Source organism: Macaca thibetana, chromosome 5, assembly GCF_024542745.1.
Source record: "Macaca thibetana thibetana isolate TM-01 chromosome 5, ASM2454274v1, whole genome shotgun sequence".
Lineage (NCBI taxonomy): Eukaryota > Metazoa > Chordata > Mammalia > Primates > Cercopithecidae > Macaca > Macaca thibetana.
In genome coordinates, this window is record NC_065582.1 from 78,511,691 (window position 1) to 78,527,325 (window position 15,635).

Here is a 15,635-nt window from a genome sequence, read left to right on the forward strand (position 1 = left end):
CACATGGATACATAATTTAGGCATACCATCTTTATCTTCTCAGTGGTCTATCTCATTTGCTTTTCTTTCATTTGAAGAATCTGATGAACACCTTGGCTCTGTACTTTCTTTTTATGTGTTATACGGTTAGTACCGAAATGCACAATTTATAATATTTTAAATCAATTTTCAAGTAACTAAATGAAAAAAAAAACTGTCCCCCACTTAAATTAGTAATTTTTACTGTAAGTTATTAAGCATTCTAAATTAATTTTATAGCTATTTAGAAAGCTAGAGGCCTAGAAAAATTTATTTATCTTGGACTTGATATCTTAAACCTGAGGAGTATCTAGGACTAAGGGGGAAAATGGTTCAATAAATTTAAACTTCTCCCATGTGAATAATTAGAATAGGCTATAAGTGGTTTTGAAATTTTCATTTTAACATAAAGATAAAAGGAATCATTCAAAATGTCAAAGAAAAATGAATACAAGAAGGCTGAACATACACCATGGGAATCATATGAGAGGGAAAGTCAAAAAATATGATGCTAAAAATTTCAAATGCTAATACATAGAAGTTTTTTTCACTCAAGTATTCATTTTAATAATTATAATATTTTTGACTCAAATAAAACTTTAGGTGTCACTCAGGATAACAAAATATATTAGTTTGCAGTAGCTTCTAAGCACCTCAATGTAGCAGGAAAACCATGAGAAGCTGAGGTAGAAAATGACTAAAATAAAAATTTAAATTATGTTACATACAGATATGGAATATGTTTGAAGGAGAGTCTATATGAAATATAGTGGGACAGAATGTGTCACATAAATCTTGGAGTTATAGATTTTCAGCAACTTTTCATAAAATGTTAGTGGAGAAATAAACCTCACCTACAATATGCTAACAAATTCATCTTTACACCCTCTAAAAAGGAATAAAAGTATTTCCTTCTGAGTTGGATTTAAATGCTTATTGCAGGCACTAAAAGGTTCTACTAGAAAAGCTGTGCACATATATGGCATTTCTTGTTTACCACATAAAAGAAAAAGATTTATTGTCTTTTGAAAAATCAAATAAAACAATTTGAATTGTGATGTTTAAAGTCTAAATACCCAATTATCAGAACGAAAATAATTATAAACAAATGTGTAAAGAGAAATTCTTAAAAATCTCTTTTAAAATCCTGTGACAATGACCAGCAATACATTCTACTGAAAAGTATGAACTATTGAATATTCAGCACTCAGAATAAGTTCTACACCGTTTTCCAAAGCTCACTGGCACAGTGTGACCATTCTTACCATTTTTAGACATCTACTAAAAGAAAAGTCACTAAACAGGAAGATGTTCAAAACAATGTTCTATTTCCCCCACCTTACTATAGGATATTCCATCAAAAACAGATGTTATTTCATCAGGGGTTGTCACAGTCACAACAATTGGATGTGAAGACATCAGAGAATCATCCTCTTGTACAGGTAACACATCTTCAAGTAACATTTGGTCACGCTGAAATGAAAGAATGAGCCAAAGAAATATAGTATTTTCTTTGTACTAGTTAATAAATTACAATACCATATATAAGAAAAATTGGAGGAAAATAAATATAAATGACTTAAGTTACTTAAACGTTAGATCTTCAAATTAATCATATTTTACACTGATTGGTCGATATTGATTTCATTCCCTTCTTCTACTAATAATTCCTTTTAATTTTTCCCCCAGATGACGGGCCAAGAAGACATCAACTTCTGTGAATTCTGCTTCTGCTACTTCTGTATGACTTTTGGACATGTGCCAAACTTTTCAAGCCCCATTTCTCTATCTGTGCAATGAGAATGATGACATGACCCCACAGATTTGGTCTAAGAATTAAGTGAGGTAGCATATCAATTTGCCAAATATTGATGTTCGGGGTTTTTAAAAATCACCTTGTTGTCAGAATTTGGATAATTCATAGTTAATGAAAGAAAATATTAGCAGTTTATCCGTTAGTTCTAATCACGTCTTGTTTCCCTCCTAGGTTTTGTCAGCAATACAGAGTGGTTGACAGGCCTAGCAGTACTGACAGACTTCCTTGGTTCAAAGCTCAGTCTTTCTGCTTTCCAAATATGTAAGTTTAAGCAAGTTTCCTCACCCATTAAATAGAAGTAATGATGGCCTCTACTTTTTGGAACTGTGCACAGGATTCAATGATAAAATTCATGGTTAGTACTTGGCATAGTACCTGGCACAGAATGAGAACCTAACCCATTAGCTGCTATAGTTACTTTGATTCTTAAGCAGTAAGATTGTGAAATCTAACTCTGCTAAATCACTACTAACTTTAAAAATTTCATTGGCTCTACTTAATTAAAAATATTTCCAAAAGAAGAGTATGCTATATTAGCTTACATTTTCCAATTATGCGGGTTTCATTTATAACAGGAAAGATACTGCTGTCAAGTGATGACTGCCAATCAAGATAATTTTGACTTGGATTTTGATTTTTGTATACCTAGGAAGTTTAGGCAAGTTTAGGCATGGTGAGAAGAAAGATCCTGTCCTCAGTGTCAGGAAGATTGACTATACCAACTGTGTGTGTGGTTTGGGATGTTGCTACCAGCTATCTCTGTGATGTGGGAAAGTTACATCACTTTCCTGGCCTTCCGATTTTTCACCTGTGAAACAAGGGTCCGTGATTGTGGTATTTATTGAGCTCACTTATAAAATATCTTTATTTATCTGACCCTTCCATCCACAAGACCTTAAATTGAGAACTCCTTAAGGGCAAGAAATGTGTTTTATTCATTATTCATTTTGGGGTCCTCCGTTTGCTGAATGAAGAATGAATGAATGGGCCGGGCTCGGTGGCTCAAGCCTGTAATCCCAGTATTTTGGAAGGCCGAGGCAGGCAGATCACGTGAGGTAAGGAGTTCAAGATCAGCCTGGCCAACATGGCAAAACCCCATCTCTACTAAAAGTATAAAAATTAGCCAGGAGTGGTGGTGAGGACCTATAGTCCCAGCTACTCAGAAGGCTGAGGCAGGAGAATCGCTTGAACCCAGGAGGTGGAGGTTGCAGTGATCCGAGATTGCTCCACTGCATTCCAGCCTGGGTGACAGAGCGAGACTCCATCTCAAAAACAAACAAACAAAAAAGGAATGAATGAATAGATGAAGGAATGAATGAATTGTGTTGAACCATGTGATTAAATTTCATTTAAGAAGTGCATAGCAAATTTTTCTGGAATTTAGCCACTGCTTTTGAAACATAGAACTTGGAATATTAGACAATATTAAAATGTTGTAATTTCTTATAACAGTTTGCTATAAGGGCCTCAGGACACTGTAAGGGAGAAAATAAAGGATGTAATTTTCCATTTATACAGTTTATTTTCAATAAATTATAAAATCAGAAATTTTCCATGTAGATGAGTGGTTTTCAACTGGAGGAGATTTTTGTCCCCCATGGGACACCTGGAAATATGTGGAGACATTTTTGGTTGTCACAACAGGAACTGGCGGGTTACTGGCAATTATAGAAGTCGGGGATGCTAAGTATCATATAACGCACAGGAAAGTCCCCCACAAAAAAAGAATTATCTACTCCAAACTATGAATAGTTCCATAGTTGAAAAAAACCCAGATGTAGATAAGATTTTTAAAGAAGTAATTGTTGTAAATTAGCCTTTTCACTTTGTAAGTTAGGCTAGGGAAACTGTAAGGGCTTCAAGCATTTAACTTTTTTATTCTGTCCAGTAGAGGGCGGTATTTCACATAGTACAAAAGCTCTGGCAATTAGACACATCCACATATTTGTACATTCACATATACAATCAGATAAGAATACTCCCGTGATATAAATATAAATAACAAATATACCTAGCTTTTCTGAAAAAAAATTTTAGGGTTCACAAAAGTTTCCATTCTAGGCCTCTGAGGGACACACTACATGTTAATAGTCATTACATGTGCATTTGGGAGCTTTTCAGCTTACAAGATAGAAAATAATGTTCTATTTCATAAAGGAGAAAATGGACTCAGAGATATTATGTAACTTGCTCAAGGTCATATTCCCTGTCATGCATCCAAGAAATGATGTGTTCAGGATTTGAACTTCAATCTAACTACTAAGTTTATGTTATCTCTTCATCACACTATTTCCACAGTCTGTCTGAAATAAGATAAATCATTCACAAATGAGACTCTGACATTTTTTCAAAGGGTTAGTGCTATAAATACTTTCTGGAACACAGAGTTCACATTTTCTTTGCCACCTATTTTTTTTTTCCTGCCTTGATAATGTGTTTTTGAGCGACTCTGTCAAGGATATCCCCAGACTGGGATGATCAGCTGCCCCTCTAGTGACTGGGCAAAGGCTCTGGGCAAGGTGGATTCAGTGGAAGTCAGTTGGCTCCACCCTATCCCTCACAGTGGAATTCCCCGTTCACCACTGTACTTGCCATCTGACTTGGGACCATGATCATAGTACAAAGGCTTCTATCTGCTTTGCATGAGGAAAGGAGAGGTTTCAAGTTTATGTGTCTAGGACTCACCATTTGCCAGTCTGTTTCTGCATGGTTTACTCCCAGAAACTCAAAGAAAGAAGCAAATCCTTCATTTAGCCACAAGTCTTCCCACCAGTCCATGGTCACAATATTTCCAAACCACTGAAATTATAAGCAATAAAGAGATAATTACATTCTTATGGTTATGGTAGAGAGGCCTAGAAAATGTCAAAACATTTATTTGTCCGTGCCAATGTTGTCACTGTGACAGAAGTGGCAGGCATTGTATTTAACATTTATTTTCTCCTTTATTCTGATTATTTAAATGATATTAAATTGTCCTTAGTTTATTGCCTTTATTTAGTTATTACTGGGGTATGTAAATTTAAAGGAAGCCCTCGTGTGTATTTCCTGAAGGCAAAATAATGTGTTTCAAAGTCTCTTTATGGCTAAATGTTTATTAGTACTAAGAAAGATTTTCATGCAAGTTTTTCTGAGTTGGCTATTTTTTATTTTCTAAGTCATAAATAATTTGAATTATTCCTGTGGTCTTAAGCCACTTTTAAAAACAAGTTGATTCAGTGATAAGATTCTATACCTGATGTACAAGTTCATGGGCAACCACAGTGGCCACCCTCTGTTGGTTTGATGAGGCTGATTCCTCAGGGTCGTAAAGCAGGTTCGTTTCTCTGTATGTGATGAGTCCCCAGTTCTCCATAGCACCAGTGCCAAAATCTGGAATAGCGATTTTATCTATAGAAGAAGAAAGAGTCCAGTGAGAAATACATTCTTTCCATTTGTTCATAGCATTTCTTACCAAATTAAGTTATTTGGATGAATGTTTTTTAAAAGGCTAAAAATAATGTCTTAGAGTAAAGAACTGTAATCGTGTGTGCAAACATTTCAGTCCTAATGCACTCAGAATTTCCATAGAGCATTCCCTGTTGGCTCCAGATATCAATGCTTTGTTTTTGTTTTAAAGAAGGACAGTAATGGCAACACCTCTATAATTTTATGTCTTTTGTTTCTCTCTGTATTTCATTTTTGTTAGCTACATCTGTTTTAGGGGATAAGCTGTGAGGAAAAAGAGAAGTTTTCAAGTTAGTATTTAGAAGTTCTGAGCTTCCAAGTGTACAGATAGAGTTTTCCATCCAAAGTCACAGAATATTCAAGAACATAAAACTCTATTTTTCTCTAATTCTATGAAATTTAATTGATTCTCTACCAATCTAATAGCTTACCATCTGCTTTTATGTATTAAATCAGTTGGAGAAACATGGAGTTGACTATATTCTCTCTAAATTCCCTTACAGTTCTAAAATGTTGGATAGGAGTTTCTATAATCTTACACATAATATCTGACAGGAGGAGGCAGTGTTGATCAGTTCTATGTTAAATTCCAAGAAAGAAAATGCTCAGTTGATCAGTGGCCAAAATACAGCTTCCTCAGTTAATGAGCGGTGAACAGAATGTAATTTCTTTATTGTTACATATAATTTAAATGAGGAACAGAAATGAAAATAAATTGATTTTTCACTTAACATATAAGAGAAAGCCCTTTCTTTCTGGTTAAAATAAATATTCTTAAAGCTTTTTATAAAAGAATGAAGAGGGATGTATCTTAAATAGAGGTCAAGATTACAATAGTAGTTTCCTTTTCATGTTATCGTCATTTTTAGGTTTGGTTATTTTATCACGAAACAGTCATTTCAAAGGTAGAGAAGTATCTCCCCCAAGGGCCAGTATTTTTCATAATGTGGAGTGCAGTTTGCACTTAATCCTTGAACAAAAGGAATTTTTTGCAATTTCTTTTTTTTTTGGTCAGTATTGGCATTATAACTAACTAATTCGTGTATATTTAACTCTTTGGAATCTAATAAATGCAGAAGTCACTTCTAAGGAGTCTAAGATATAATTAATTCTAAGAGGGTTGAAAATGCACATAAAACAGAATAAAGGAGTTGGGGAGAAGAAGAAAGAAAGAGAGAAGAAGAGAGTAATAAATTTGTGAGATTTCCACTTCTCAGGTTATCCTGGGTGTTACAACTGAGATAAAAGGCAAAGGATCTTTAAATTCATGTGCACAAAATTTTATTAAATATTATTCTGATATTTTTACATTGAGATAAGGTCTTCTGTCACCCAGACTGCAGTGACACGATCATGGCTCACTGCAGCCTCAACCTCCTGGGCTCAAGTGATCCTCCCACCTCAGCCTCCTGAGTAGCTGAGACTACAGGTGTGTGCCACAACACCTGGCTAATTTTTGTATTTTTTGTAGCGATGGGGTTTCACCATGTTGCCAGGCTGGTCTTGAACCTCTGGGCCTCCCAAAATGTTGGGATTACAGGCGTTAGCCACTGCACCTGGCCCAATATTCTGATTTTGATGAAAACTTGTTTCTTTTTTCAGCTCCTTCTCTAACATTTGTTAAGCAATCAAAAAATAGAACTGTATCCATTGAAGAGACATGCAGCATCTACAAGCTTGCTCTGAGCCACAGCCATTCCCATGCAAAGAACTTGGCATTCCTCTTGTTTGCATTGATAATTTATTAAACTAAAGGCAGAAACAAAAACAGGGAGGCCAACTGTTGGCTAATTTGTTTTGCTGCCTTCATTTTATCCCTACAAACATCTATATGGGTGTTATATTTAAAGTCTTTGTTAATAGCTTTCGAGCTTATTAATAAAGCATTTCCACTATTGACAGAAATGTCATATGCACACCATCTTGGTTGTAGCCCCACTTTTGCTTTAAGAAGAATGCATGCTTCCCTCTGTATTAGAAAAAATTATTGCTGGAAGGAGCGCCAGTATTTCATTAAACTGCTAGGGAATCTAGAATTTGCCTTATACAACAATGGAAAGACTATAAGCACTTGGGATTCTTACAACATCATTTATCCCTATTATTTTTTAACTCACTGATGACAGGGAGGCAGAGCAAGTATTGGGATGAATGCTGATTTTGAAATCTACTAATCTAGGTTGCTATTTGTGGCTCCATCACTACCAAGTTCTGCAATTTTGTGCACATACTTTCATCTTTATTTAGAAACACAAGACTATATATTTATCAGATAAGAACAGAGTACAGCCTGGGCATGGTTGCCCATGCTTGTAATCCTAGTACTTTGGGAGGCCAAGGCAGGCGGCTCACTTGAGCCCAAGATATTTTAGGCATATCATAAAAGGACTTAAGGATAACTGTTAACTGATGGTGACATAATTAGAAGAAATGAGTTAACGTAAATAAAAACAAAGGCAATATTAAAAATAAGAAAATTGTAAAAATGATCCTCACCTAATTTAGGAAGAGAATAATTCATAGCAAAGTATTCTTCAAAATAATCAAACACACTTTTAGTTATGTTTGCAGCATATTCGGCTGTGTGCTTTTGCTCTGGCTGGACATAAATTGTAAGCTATTAAACAAAACACAAAAAATTCAGTGAAAATTATTCTTCATTCAACAAAATACAAAAACTGTGATGCATAACATACTTGAAAGAAAGTGGACTTTGGAGCCAAATATGTCTAATTTCAATTCCAATTCTGCCTCCTACTAGCTGTGTTGTCTCATAAATCACTTCACATCTCTGAGACTCTGGAGGAATTTTACGTAAAATGTTAATAAAACTTCACAACTCACTAAGTGATTCTAATGACTAGAAATAATGTAAGACAGAACGGTTGGCACAATGTCCCAGACATTTGAAAAATGTTATTAGTTTTTTCTACTTAGAACATATATTATGTTCTTAAAATCTATGAATGTATCTATTCATCCATCCATATACTCACCTATCAATTTCTCTCTTGCGTGCTCTTTCTCTTTCTCTGTCTCTGTCTCTTTCTCTGTGTGTAATTTGTCCTTGAGGAATTGAATTAATGGAATTTTTCTCATCTAAAGAGCCCCTGAATACATGTTTTCCACTTGTGCTATTCTATCTAGTTATTTCAAAATAACCCTTCTGATATTCCAACTATTCAGCTCCAGAGCCTAAAATATAATGATCCAAACTTTTCCTGAGAGAAAGTCATCTTGGTAAGCTACATCAATTCCCTAAGTCGCTACTTTGTGTCCTTTTGACGTAATTTATAAATCAAACCAAGTATAGATGTTTGTCCCCAATTCTAAGCGTGTCTGACTTTATAAAAAATTTTTAAGAATCCTCTTCAACATAGTGTCATGAAAGCAGGTGTGGTCTCCGGACAAGAATATCACAGGTGTTTAGGCATTTCTCAATATGTGAAAGAGGAAGCAGTGCCTCAGACAACTTGTGTCTGCTAAATATTTGTGAGAAATTCAAATAAAATATACCTGCTAAGCCTACAACCTGATTCAAAACTCTCAAAGAAAGCAAAAGATGTAATCATTTGGTAAGTTCAAGATGATTTACCTAATTAGAACAGCTGACTCAGGATTTAAACAAGAAAAAAAAATACTGCCTACTCTCCTTATTATTCCCAATGCATTGCTAGTTTTGGTATTCATTTAAGCACACATCTTGAACCACCTTTTCCTAGAAGCAAAGAACACTGGAATGATTCACTAATGTAAAGAACACGTTCTGAAAGAACATCCCTTAAATTACCATTGCTGGCTCACTATTCTCACATCCATTGGGTAATTGGCATTCTTGCTTTATTTGCATAAATAAAGATGTGTTCATCTTCACCTCCGAAGATGGCACAACTCACTCAATCGTCTCAATATTCTTAGAAGTTTTTTTTTTCTTACAGAAGCGATGATACATTTTCTCTAATAGTTGTTAAGCAATCAAAAAGTGAAACTGTTTGGATTACCCTCCTGTCCTCTTTGTGAACAATGACAGGCAATTTCCAAGAAGTTGAATGAAACTAAGGCTCCGGTTTTTGGCCATTGAACAGAGTAAAGGGAATTGACCATCTAAAATAAAGGTCACCACGTTCATACAGGATTGCCATGTCATAAACCAAGAGTCTCAGAATTTTCCTCTGTGAACTAACTGGTGTGTCAAAACTCTCAGATTTTCTATCACGTCTGTTCTCTACCATTAAAAACTTCCAGAAGGGCAGTCCTCTTGACCCGCTCCACTGTTGTCTACACACTCAGTGCTTTGGTGCTGCACATAATATTTGGGGAGTGAAAGAGAATTGTGAAAGAAGATGAAAGATCATGGTGAGGTCTCCCACCGTAGGTGGAGCAATGGGAAGGAGAAAGACTCAATGTGTTCTCTCTGCTAATATTTTCTCATTTCCCGTCAGTAAATGAACTCCCTTTAAGCAGTATGCTTCTGAGACAATGTAATTTATTTTTCTTTCTCTGTATTTCTGTTGGTGACAGTGGAAGGCAATGTGTTTAAAGAAGATTGATGGTTAATGTAAATTCAATCAAAATAAAAGCAGTCCCTTCCTCTTTTGTTTCTGAGAAACTCAAGTCCATAGAAATATGCTCTGTCTTTGCGGCCTGGTCAGTCTGCAGACCATCTGTGATCTATGACCCTTCATAATCAGGGTCAGCTCTTCACCAAGCAGGGACCTCAGCTCAGGCCGGCAGTGCAGCGGCCCCATCCCCTGGCTGAACATTCCCAGTAGCAGCAGTTCTGCATTTCTCTAAGGTGGATCTCCCAGAGGCAACTGAAAGCCCCTCTGCCATGGCTGCTGCAATGGTACTGCCCTTGCTGCCCTTGGACTAGGAACGGATCAAAGACCAAGTGCTTTAACCATACTTCCAGTAAGCTGCAGCCACCCTTCTTAAGGAGAAGAAGCTAGTTTGTCCCAGCCACAACCCCCTGTTACCCCTGCTCATCACCAGGCAGGCCCTTGACTTGGGCACATGATACAACCACCTGACCCTGGGCTGATTGCACCAATTAGTAGTGGCTCTGCATTTCTCTGGGGTGGAGTTCCAAAAGACCAGTGAAAAGCCCTCTGCCACAATGACTGCTAAGGTCCCTTCCCCTGCTGCCTCCAAGCTGCAGAAGGAGCATAAAGCCTGAACTTGCTTCAAGGCTGTGGTGAGCAACCCAGGAGTGCCAAGCTGAAATCTGCAGCCAGCACTCGAGTGGGAGAGGAGCCCACAGTTTCAGAGCACTGAGAGAGAGCACAGTTGCAATCAGGAGGAAATACAGAGGAGCCATGTGGCTGAGCAAGAGCCTAACTACTGGCCATTATGCTTAAGCACCATCTACTGGATCACAGCCCAAACTTCAGCACCAAAAATACTTTGCTAACATAAACCCCTGCGAAACCAAGGACACGAATTCAGCCACAAATAATGACCCAGCACAAACACTTGGTCCTCTGAAAACATCCAGGAAAGAAATCAACTGACTGTACTCAAATTACACCACAGTCGAGGGAACATCTGCCACCACAGTTGAGGGAACGTCAGCCCATACAGATGAGAAAGAACTAGTGCAGGATCTCTGGCAACTCAGAAAGCCAGACTGGCTTCTTTCCTCCAAACAACCACACTAGTTCCACAGCAAGGGTTCTTAACCAGGCTGAAATGACTGAAATGATAGCAGTAGAATTCAGAATATGGATAGGAAGAAAGATCATTGAGATTCAGGAGAAAGTTGAAACCCAATCCAAGGAATCTAAGGATTACAATATAACAATACAGGAACTGAAAGACAAAATAACCATTATAAGAAAGAACCAAAGTGACCTGACAGAGCTAAAAAACACACTACAAGAATTTCATAATGCAATCACAATTATTAACAGCAGAATAGGCCAAGCTGAAGAAATAATCTCAGAGCTCAAAAACCGGCTCCCCAAACTAACTCAGTCAGACAAAAATAAAGAAACATCATGAATAAGAAGAATCAATATTGTTAAAATGGCCATACTGCCCAAAGCAATTTACAGATTCAATGCTGTTCCTATCGAACAACCAGAGATAGTTTTGACACAACTAGAAAAAACTATTTTAAAATTTATATGGCACCAAAAATATAATAGCCAAGGTAATTTTAAGCAAAAAAGAAAAGCTGGAGGAATCACGTTACCTGACTTTAAACTATACTACAAGCCTACAGTAACCAAAAGAGCATGGTACTAAGACAAAAATATACACGTAGACCAAGGACACAGAATAGAGAGCCCAGAAATAATGCCACACACCTACAACCATCTGATCTTCAACAAAGTTGACAAAAAGAAGCAATAGGGATAAGGCTCTCTATTCAATAAATGATGCTGGGATAAATGACTAGCCATATGCAGAAGACTGAAACTGGACCCCTTCCTTACACCATAAACACAAGTCAACTCAAGACAGTTTAAAGACTTAAGTGTAAAACCTAAAACTATAAAAACCCTGCAAGATAACCTAGGAAATACCATTCCAAACATAGGACCTGGCAAAGATTTCATGACAAAGATGCCAAAAGAAACTGCAACAAAACCATAAGTAGGCAAATGGACTTAAACTAAAGAGCTTCTGCACAGCAAAAATAACTATCAACAGAGTAAACAGACAGCCTACGGAATGAGAGAAAATATCTGCAAACTATGCATCCAACTAAGGTAAAATATCCAGAATCTATAAAGAACTTAAACAAATCAGCAAGCAAAATCAAACAACCCTATTAAAAAACGGGCAAAGGATGTGAACAGACACTTTTCAAAAGACACTTTTCATATATGGCCCACAAGCATAGGAAAAAATGCTCAACATCACTAATCATTAGAGAACTGCAAATCAAAACCACAATGAGATATTATCTCGCCCAGTCGGAATGGCTATTATTAAAAGGTCAAAAAAATAATATGCTGGCAAACTTGTAGAGAAAAGGGAACACTTATACACTGTTGGTGGGAATGTAAATTAGTTTACACATTGTGGAAAGCAGTTTGGCAATTTCTCAAACAACTAAAGCAGAATTACCAAATGATCCAGCTATCTTCTTACAGGATATACACCCAAAGAAATTAAATTGTTCTGCCATAAAAACACAGGCCTCCATATGTTCATCACAGCACTATTCACAGTAGCAAAGACATGGATGGAATCAACCTATTTTCATCAACAGTAGACGTATAAATAAAATGTGGTATATATATACCAGGGAATACTTCACAGCCATAAAAAGAATGAGATCATGTCCTTTGCAGCAGCATGGATAAAGCTAAGAGAACTGGCATAGCAACAGAGAACCAAATACCACATCTTCTCACTTGTAAGTGGGACCTAAACATTGAGTACTCACGGACACAAAGAAGGAGGCAATAGACATCAGGGCCTACTTGAAAGTAGAGAGGGAGGAGGGTGAGAATGGAAAAACTACCTATCGGGCACTATGCTTATTACCTAAGAAGTGAAATAATCTGTACACCAAACCCCTATTACATGCAATTTATTATATAGCAAACATGCACATATACCCCGAACCTAAAATAAAAGTTTAAAAAAGAAATATTTTACAGAAAGTTACCATAAAAAAATCAGATCATAGATTTTATTCTATGACTGCTACTTTGATCAACAGAGCCAAACAATCAGAGAATATATAGCTACAGTCCATTAATTTTGTAACATAAGTAGCCAAAGCATAACTGTGTCTTAACTACCATATATCACAAACATTTTTATATTAAGGACTCTACCAACACACTAACATTTTCTGTCATTTAAAGCTCCAACATGGTTTCTGTAATCCATGTAACAATAGAACATCTGTGATGTTTGGATTTGGTGATTTTAAAAAGCATCCTCCCCTATGCTGATGCCTTCACTCATCCTCACCACACTTCCTGCTCTCTCACCCTACCTTTAATGTACGCTCCATCTGCATCTCCTTCTCCTCTCTCTGGCCTTTGGCAGAGGTGACTGACTCTCCGCTATCATCTGCTAAGCCTCAGCGCTTCTGTCCATGATAAAGTCCAGCCAATTACCCGTGACCTGTCATCATTATTTAATAATTGCCATTTTTCTAGTTTATGTGCCTGCTTTACCGAGATGACTTTTTAAGTGTATGACTACCCATATTGAAATAACATGGAGTGAGGAGGGATGCATACATGTATTTTCTTTCTTCTTTATTTTTTTAAAGAGTCATACATTTCTTTTTTAATTTAAGAACCCTATTAAAGGTTAAATATAAAGTTTGTATGTCTACTTTATCACTTTATATGTAAACATTATGTATAAACAAAAATATGAAGTTTGTAAGGCTTCAAGAACCTAACTTTTATGTATATATTTACTTTTTGAAGACAGTAACTTCCCTAGGCAAATTAAATTACCTGGTATACCACTGTTGGATACCATTAGTCATCTTTCAAAGCACTAAATCTATGGAGCTAGTATCAGTGGAAAAAGTTTGGGCTTTCTACAGCCTTATTCAGCTGATATTCTTTTGGGAGTTTTGATATATCTGCCTTAACATAGCTGTTGCTTTTCCCTATTGGAGCCTACTGTAATGTAGGCTGTTAGAGTTCGTTGTGTTATCCCTTTCATTCAAGTGTCTCAAACCATTTGAGAGATAGAACTTAAGCCCATGAGAATTGATTCCTGGTTGATTACCATTACTCCCTTTAAGTGTCCCTTTGCCAGACTTGACTTTACTTGACAATCATGACTAGATGCACTAGATCAACCTTCCTTGAACAATTGAATGCGGCTGTGCACCATCTTTATCTTCAGCGATTATTTACGTCCCTGCAACCAAAACCAAGCACAAAGCTCAGAGATAGGAGTATTATGATTACTTATTAGTCTTATTACTGAGAACTTAAATTTTTTCAAGGAATGTGGTAAGCACTTTCCATGCAACACTTCTTTTACTCCACACATCAATTCTATGAATCCAGAATTATTAATAATAATAGAAAAACTGTGTTGTATCACTGATAATTACCCCAATCCTTTCACTGGTCCAGTTCCCACAACCCCTAATCCACACTAATAAATCCAATGAGTTCTAAAAATCAAAAGCTTTTTATATGTTTAAGCAAACTAATTTGGCAATGTCATATGACCTGAACTGTTAAGAGGTTTTCGAAAATCTTTATGTTTCTCACTAAAAAAGTTGCTGCAGAAGTATCACTGATTATAAAGCGTTGCCCCAAATCCCACTGTAGTTAATCATTAACATATAGTATTCAAACTACATTACCTTTCACAAATCTGAAAACTTCTGAATTCCAACAGACAACTGGTCATGAGGGTTTGGGATAAGGATTGTAGACCTCTATTTGTAATTTTAAAGTTCGAAGGTGATTTGAAAATAAATTTCCTCATTGTATACATGAGAAAAATGAAGTCTAAGACAGGACTGACGCTAGAGTTCAGGACAAAGTCTGTTTTCACTATATCATGCTGCCTATTTTCTCTACTTATAGGACTGAATCCTGACTTCCCCTAGCTGTAAAATACAGATAATAACAGCACTTATGTCATAGGGTTATTGCGAGTATTAAATAAGATAACACACAAGCAATGTTTAACATGTAATAGTTCTATGTGTCCCATCAAAAGTATTAGTATCATTGGAGATAATACACTGACTTATTAACCTCTGTAATTTTCTGTGTGCGTACTTCCTTGTACGTGATTGATACTCACACTGTGGTGTCCACATTGCCAGTAAGAACATTATGAAAATGCAGGGGAAAAAAATAAATGTTATGGTTTTGACTTTCAAAATAGGCTCTTGATGCCCACGCAACAAATTTAAAAGCCCAAACTTTTTGGATTGCAAGGGCCTGGTTCCAAAAGACTTTTAGCAATAAAAACAGAAGGCCAGGAAAAAAGCAAACCACAGGGTTTTTCACTCTAATAATAGATCGAAAAGAGAATAAAGAGATGTCCAGGCTACTCTGTCTCAAAAAACTAGACAAAATTTACCTGGGCCAAGGAAAGTAAGGGAAAGTTGAAGGGACAAGACCTGAAACAGATCCTAAAAGAGTGCGAGGGCACTGAGATGAGGACACTGAACTTGGAAAGGCCATGTGAACAGAACAGAATCAGCTTAAACAGACTGCCTGTTACCACTTGCACCGTCACCTGGGTCAGAAGCCAGGCAGGGCCCTGCAGGGTTCCACCTGGGAGTGCTGCAGCCCCGCGGTGCCCTGGATCCACATCCTTAGTGTCCCTGTCTATTGAGTGTTTTCTATTGATAGAGGTGACCATGCATTCAAGTTTGCCCAGGAATGTCCCTGGAATG

The 15,635-nt window shown here is 36.7% G+C and overlaps 1 protein-coding gene across 1 annotated transcript in view; it reads right to left on the reverse strand.

Annotated features, from left to right (window-relative positions):
• The window catches only part of ENPEP (glutamyl aminopeptidase), an 82,728-nt gene that overhangs the window by 44,610 nt on the left and 22,483 nt on the right, over window positions 1–15,635 (reverse strand). The window contains exons 4-7 of the mRNA XM_050790996.1: window positions 7,778–7,898; window positions 5,070–5,224; window positions 4,520–4,633; window positions 1,357–1,491 (exon numbers count right to left, since the gene is read on the reverse strand). Coding sequence (XP_050646953.1) covers window positions 1,357–1,491; window positions 4,520–4,633; window positions 5,070–5,224; window positions 7,778–7,898 — 525 coding nt within the window. The remainder of the gene's footprint in view (window positions 1–1,356; window positions 1,492–4,519; window positions 4,634–5,069; window positions 5,225–7,777; window positions 7,899–15,635) is intronic.